Raw genomic sequence first — 7,284 nt, forward strand, 5'->3', positions numbered from 1 at the left:
AATTTTGTAATTTATTATTGTTTATTAAACTCTGAAAGATGTTTGGCTTTGTTAATATTCTGTCCTAGAATGCGGTGAGATGTGCCTTTTTTTTTTTGAGCACCTTCTCCTTTAGTGGTCTCTCCATGGCTCTGCAATAAATGAAATTTCTAGAAACACAGCCCGATCACACGGATTGATTTATCCACAGTGCTTACTGTGTGCTCCATTTAGCCAACTTTTCAACAACCATAACTGTCCAAACCAAAAAAAAGTCACTTTCATGCAATCATTGATGCATTCAATGAATGAAATACCTTTGTAGTTAGAATAAAGTGGTAAAAAAGGGGAACTGTTTTCACCAAAAATAATTCAAACTAAACACTAAAATCAACTTACCGAGCGAGCTGCACTCCCACTTAGGACTTCTTGACTGATTTTGAATGCATTGACGGTGGTATTGTCACGTACTTGGTTTCGTCTGATGTGATCTGCTTCTTTTATTTCTAGTTTAGTAGTTGTGGTTTTGGTTTCCTGCATGGCTATGTGACATTTTTTTATGTGTTTAAAAGACACATAGAACAGTTTACTTTTTTATTTGGTTGCATAAAAGTAAAGGAATTGTATTTAATAATGCTAAAAAAAAATTCTGTCTTTAATTTTCAACATTGTTGACAATTGCATCTGACCTGAGACACAGATAAGCAAATATCTGACAACCGTCAACGTAAGATATATCAATCTACTCAAAAAGTTCACTTATTCAATTAATGTAATCCAAAATTTGAAATGCAAACTTAAGTAGATTTATTACACACAGAGTGCTATATTCAAGTCTGTTCATTTTGATCATGGTGGGTCACAGCTTGTGTCCCTTTTGGTCTACACCACAAAAGTAACGTCTCTAATTTACTGTAAAAACAACATTGTTGACAATTGCAATGTAGCATTATGGTAAAATTCTGGCAACCACAGTTACTGTTTTTTTTTTGTTTTGTTTTTTTTTTACCATAAATTAGAGATGGTTTCTTTTTTAGACCAAAAGGAGACACTTTTTATGAACCTACTTACACGGTCTGAGATTCAAGCTGTAGCCCACAATGATCAAAATGAACCGACTTGAAATATAGCACTCTGTGTGTATTAAATCTATGTAATTTCGCCATTTCAAATTTTGGATTACATGAACTGAATAAATGAACTATTTGATTACATTGCATTTACTGTTAGGCTCACACATCAAGCGGTAACACTCAAACAGCAAAAAGAATATTATGAGGTCAGTAGGGTTATGGCCGCTTGTGTACTAAACCCTTGCGGGTGCAAAAAGGCTTTTGTGTTGTTGCTTTTATTGGTGTCATCGGTTGCATTTACGTCACCAGAGAACATGCAGGAAGAAACTATGCAGTGGAAAATGGTGATAAATGGTTAGCAATGGTTAGCCTTTACCTATGTCAGTTGGTTTTCACAGCATATTAAACCAAATGTTCTTCACAAGCACACAATAGCAAATGAACAAATAATAGGTGCAGCTTGATTGAAACCCAACCCAGGAAGCTTTTTTAAAACAATCAATGCAAGATTTAAAAAAAATAAAATAAAAAATACACTTGCAAACTGAGCCGTACTCCCTGTTGCCAACTTGTCTGACTTTGCAAATAGTAATGGTATTCCATTATCATTCTTTCAAAAAGCAAGTCTTATCTGCATGACTTCGCTGCTTTTTACGGTTAGCTGCATGTGTGGGTTTTGAGTTTCCTGTGTGATATGTTTCTGTTTCAGCTCATGAAGCTTGAAGCAGAACCCGATCTTCAATCTCAAGATTCTTAAAATAGAACTAAACATTCAGATGAAACAAGGAAGTTTATTTATTTTGTTGCCTAAAAACAAAGGAAGCAAATGTAAAAATGGAGAAAACTTAGTTATCCTTGTGAAAAGTATTTTACTTTCATTGTTGCCAACATCTGAGCTGACATACAGGACTTATCAGTAAACTGAAATATTACAACATTCATTCATTTCAGCACTTGAAATACAGCACAACATACAGCTTCCCATATCTGTTTATGCAGTTAGAAACTATAAAACAAGTTGAACTCAAAATAGCTGAGGAAATGATCAGAAGAAGTGGGTATGTGGTGAAAGGTGGGCGTCCCTGAAAGCGGAGCTCGAAATGATGCTCTGCTATCTGCTACGTCTTTTGATTTGATTTACCTTTGAGATCAATAAAGTATTTTGGAATTTTAATGAACATTGGGCCGGCTCTGACAGCAGGGAAAGATAAACCCTGCAATGTAACAACAGAATGGGACTCAGTCAGAACTAAACGCCTTGCCCGTCTGCCTTAACTTTCTTAGCCTTTGACCCGACAGCTCTAAGGTGTCACCGAGCGTAAAACGTCTTTAATAAAAAATAGTAGCTGATGGAATCAAAGCAGCAGTTTGTGGAGGCGATCCACTCAGACACTTGTAGAAACTTATGACTTGGTAGATAAACGTCCCTCCAGTTTTCTGGAACCTTGTAGAGCAAACTTACCACATGCGCAATGTGAATTGGTGTGTAGCAGACAAGAAACACAATCATGTTTGCTTTTATTATTCCCACAATACTTTTCCTTTCCTCTGACTTGTTTAGTTCTTTCCCCAAAATACGGATGATCTGACTGGAACAGAACACAATTATCAGCAGAGGAGCCAGGTAGCCGAGAGACAACAGGATCGAGGTGAATTCTGGACTGATTCTGTTATTTTTACATCTTTCATAGCATGACCAGAGTTTTTCAGGAAGGTTAACCTTGTGAAAAACAACAACAACTGAAATCAGAAACACCCAGATGAGCAAGCAGACGGCGACAGCTGCCTCCTTCCTCCTCTTCCATGATCTGGCCTGCAGCGGGAACCTGATGGTCAGGTAGCGGTGGAGGCTGACGGCTGACGTGGTCAGGATGCTGGCGTACATGTTGGTGAAGTGAATAAAAATTAGGAAAGTGCAGAGCCAAGTCTTGGGCAGGCAGAAAAAGGCGTCGTAAATCCTGAAGGGAAGGAAAAGGACCAGGAGAAAGTCAGCCAGAGCCAAGTTCAGCATGTAGATGTGGGTGTCGGTCCAGGAGGCCCGCTTTGCGACGAAGGCCCACAGAGCAGCGCCGTTGATGACAAGACCGAGGAGAAACACAAGACTGTAACCCAAACCCTCCAGGACGCTGCTGACGCATAGATCGGTGGTGTTGCTGGTTGCAGTAGTGGTTATGTTGTCATTGGAGCTCATTTTGAACTTCATCCGCAAGAAGCCACCTTGTATAAAATAATCAAAAAACCGTTAGCGTGATCTTTGTTTGATAGATGATCGCCCAAAGAAAAATCCCTCCACAATCACACATTCAACTCATTGACACTCAACAAAGTTTGAAGAAGATGAAGCTAAAATTAACTGGTATAAAACATGAGTATTGATCCTTTGGTCAAAATCATACAAGACAAAAGGTAATGGGCAACTTACCACAGGTGTTGCTCCCGTGACTACAAGCGTTTCTGACTGTTTGAAGATTTTTCATCAGGATGTCTGACATGAGTTATCAACCCGCCTGCTTACAAAGAGTGCGGTTTTTGCCTTCCTGTTTTGTTAAATACGGCGTTTCAAGTCACACATGCTCATTATTCTTCAAGACCTTTTAAGCTGAGTTCTAAAATACCAGGAAAACAAGAAATTAGTTTATGCTGAGAAAAGTTCATCAGCATAACCAATACTAAGAACTAAATCTGACTCAAGAGGAACATGCAGACATCGATTTCAAAACCCTCTTAAAAGGAACATCTCACTTCATTAGAACAAAACTGGAAAGTTAATCTATTAGTTTAAGGCAACAATTTAAAAAAAAAATGTTATGCAGATTTATTGCACACAGAGTGTCAAGTCTCATCTCATGCAAGACAGGTTCAGAACTTGTTTGTGAATAGAAAGGGCCCCCTGCTGGCCTGGGTACGCCAAGTGTAGTTCAGACAGTGAGAGTTGAGAAATTAACCATTGTGCTCAAGGTCTCATATAACCTTGGGTCAGCTCCCCCAGCATTTTAAAGGACATTCAATGAGTAAAAGACTGAGAAAAAAAAATCAAGGTAGTTAGTTGTCAGCTGTCCCCTAAATAAATTTCAATTACTTTTATGCATGTGAAGTCAATGGGGAGTTAGCATCCACTTTCGTAGACTAGGCGTCTCCTGCTTGCTACTGAGAACAGCAACTCCAGTTTACGTGTTCTGTGGGAGACTGGACCGCACTTTATGCCAACCCAGAATCTCATTTTGTCATGGTTTGGAGGCAGCACAAGGAGGGGCTTGACTAAATCAGCAATCATGCGAGAACTGCCACTGGGGCAATGTGTCCCAGCTGGATTTCCTCCTGTTTTTCCCAAAAAAAAAAAAAAAAAAAAAAGCCTCTTGGTATACACAATATCTGTCATGAGGTTGGGTTTGAAGTGGTGAGGTAGATGCGGTAGGACCCAGGTTATGATGCAAATGATGGTTTTTAAATGGACACAAAATCCAGGCAGCACAGAAGAGCAGTGGCAGAAGCTCCGACTCTGGTAGCAACGGGTAAATAATTAACGACAACAGACAAATGTCAGTAGACGAGGACCTGACAGGGAGCAAGACACACAGGTGGGTATAAAGACTGGGGAAGATAATCAGGGGAAAAGAGGGACAGCTGGGGACAATCAAGGGGAGACGGGAACAACAGGGATGCTCAACTGAAAAAACACAGAAACCTAAATTAACACCAGATCCTCACAATATCAGAGGTGTTAAAAGATCATTGGATAATTTAAAGTTTCTTTCTGGAAACATGAGAGGTTTCAGTATTGCCCTCTTGCTTACAGCAATGGGTTTCTCTGATGCACACAATTCCAATGAGTGACTGAGAACAGAGAGTAGAAAGTGCAAACATTCACTGACATCGCGAAATAATCAACCTTTTGGAAAACTTTAGAGATTCCTCTCCACATCGACAGAGTACTTGGCTTCAATTTTAATCTCAACCGAAAATGGTTTAAACAAAAAAAAGAAAGAAAGAAAGAAAAAAGATTTTCCTGCACATTACAGATGTCTGGTATTTTTCTAGTGTTTAAACATGAAAACTTTTAATTGGTTTGGAAAACTGTACTATTGCCTTTGTGGTTTTCTGTTGAACGTTTGGAGTTTGGATCTGCCTCAGACTCCAGCTTGTCCTGAAAGACCGAAGTTGAAACTTCATCCAGTCGGGTGGAGGGGGGGAAAGAGAGTGAACAACCAAAGGCTTTGTAAAAACAACAAGGAAAAAGGGGGGGCTGTCTGAAAATGTAATCTGGAGAAGAAACCTTTTGGACGAGCCAAATGGAACCAGTGACAAAATACATGACCCAAAAACATATGACGGGGCTGAAAGGTTTGGAGAATAAAGTCACCTTTTTATTGGCTCAGTCTATTTAAGGCAAGGCGGCCCGGTTATAGGAAAGTTTTAGAGTGCACTCTGAAGAAAAAAAAAAATAAATAAATAATTCGCTGAATGAGTTTAATGCTTTTCATCAAGGGAATGAATGGCTGGAAACAGGAAGATCAAACCACCATCCTGTAGGAAACAATAACAAAGCCTCACATTTCTTCACATTAAAACTACAAACAGTGCATAATTAGAAAGAAGAAGAAAAATTATGCATTCTGAAAAGTGTGACGTGCATATTTTTCTCTTTTTTTTTCATTTCTCCTTTTTTTGTGACTTGCACTTATGTTTAGCTACCCCTGAGCCAGAACTTTGTAGAGCTACCTTTCACTGCTGTTATTTGTGGGATGCCTGTACCAGTGGTGGGAATTACTTTCTTACTTTACTTAAGTACATTTTTTGAGTACTTTCTCCACCACTGGCCTGTACCAGCTTCGCCCAGCCAGAGATTGACGTTATTGTCCATTATTCTTTGGAAAATAGCTCAAGCTCAGTCATGTTAGACTGAGAGCCACTGTAAGTGGCAGTTTTAAATTCGTGCAAAAAGTACATTTAGGTCTAAGACACTCAAACAAATAAACTTTTCTTAATCTAATCCATTCCTCTGGAGCGCTAGCTGCATTTTTAGGGTTGTTGTGGTGGTGGAAAGCAAGCCTCTGCTGATTCTCAACTTCTTTTTCTTTTTTCAGATTTTGTCCCTGAATTTAACTCAATACTAACAAAATTATAACAACATTTTACCATGTTTCACCAGCGGCATGGCATTTTTACTGTGGTAGCATTCCACCACCAATAGCATTTTGAATGTAGACCAAAAAGTTTCACTTTAGTCTGAGCTTCTAGGTTTTCACCGTGACCTCTAGATTGCATAAATATGGCGAACTGAGCTAGGCTTTGACCGATAAATGCCCTGTTATTCTCCCACCAGAGCTATGCATCTCCACTGCTCCTCCAGAGTTGCCAGTTCGGATCTTCTCCAGGTCCAGCCTGTCAGTTTAGGTTGCACAGATAATGGACTGAGCAGAGCTCTGTGCACTCTACTGTGTTGTTCTGTCACAAATATCCAATCCCAGTTAGATGCGTTGAAGTTTGTGCTTGCAATGAGAGAAAATGTGAGAGAAAAATTCTAGAGCTCGGCAAGTACTAAGATAAAAATGGCCAAACTTGCTTCCTGCAGGACATTTGTAATCCGTTTGGTGTATTTACTCGTTAAGGTAGGACGGATTGTTGGTCAGAACACCTGTTTGGCTGGCGTTTGCTTTGAATCAACCCTGAAACCACCATATTTGCAGAAAGCAGAGTTGGGGAAAAAGCCCGGGAGATGTTAGATTAAATCCTGTTTATTAGTCTGCATTTGGCAGTTATTATGTCCCGGTGTTATTAAAAGCAACCCTCATGCCTCACAGATATTGTTCTGTGGAAATAAAAGCAAAAACAACCCAATATCGCACAGGATATGAGGCGGCTCAATATTTTTAGATGCAGTATGTTGTTGTAATTAATTTGTTTGAAATCCGTTTAGGCCCATCTGGTTTTCCCTGAGATAGTCCCCAGACCTGGTACATTAGTTTCAGTGGATTTCTGTCTCCATCTTCCATGTGATCCCGTCGTTGTCGTCATGCATTCACTTTTATCTGTCTGGTAATGTTTGAAAGTGCCCTTTACACGTCAGTGACAAGGCCAGGAGGAGGAGGAGGAAGAGGAGGAGAGGGCGGGGGTTTTCCATTTAGCTCTAACTAGGTCAGTGAGGACACACCCCTCCCTGTCTTCCCTCCTGGCTTGGCTGGCTGCACCCCTGCTTCCCAACCCATCCTGTCTCTTCCCTCTCTCTCTCTCT

The 7,284-nt window shown here is 39.9% G+C and overlaps 1 protein-coding gene across 1 annotated transcript; it reads right to left on the reverse strand.

The window, feature by feature from the left end:
• Positions 1 to 1,907: 1,907 nt before the first annotated feature.
• On the reverse strand, positions 1,908 to 6,250 carry LOC106951429 (G-protein coupled receptor 35-like). Its single transcript, XM_015038972.1, has 2 exons — positions 3,475 to 6,250; positions 1,908 to 3,269 (listed from the first exon to the last, which is right to left on the reverse strand). Exons 1-2 carry the CDS (start codon positions 3,542 to 3,544, stop codon positions 2,362 to 2,364), a joined length of 978 nt encoding a protein of 325 aa, XP_014894458.1. The 5' UTR covers positions 3,545 to 6,250; the 3' UTR covers positions 1,908 to 2,361.
• Between the last annotated feature and the right edge of the window lie 1,034 nt (positions 6,251 to 7,284).

The sequence above is a fragment of the Poecilia latipinna genome, unplaced genomic scaffold (assembly GCF_001443285.1).
Source record: "Poecilia latipinna isolate Pla-1442-1.1 unplaced genomic scaffold, P_latipinna-1.0 Scaffold459, whole genome shotgun sequence".
NCBI lineage: Eukaryota > Metazoa > Chordata > Actinopteri > Cyprinodontiformes > Poeciliidae > Poecilia > Poecilia latipinna.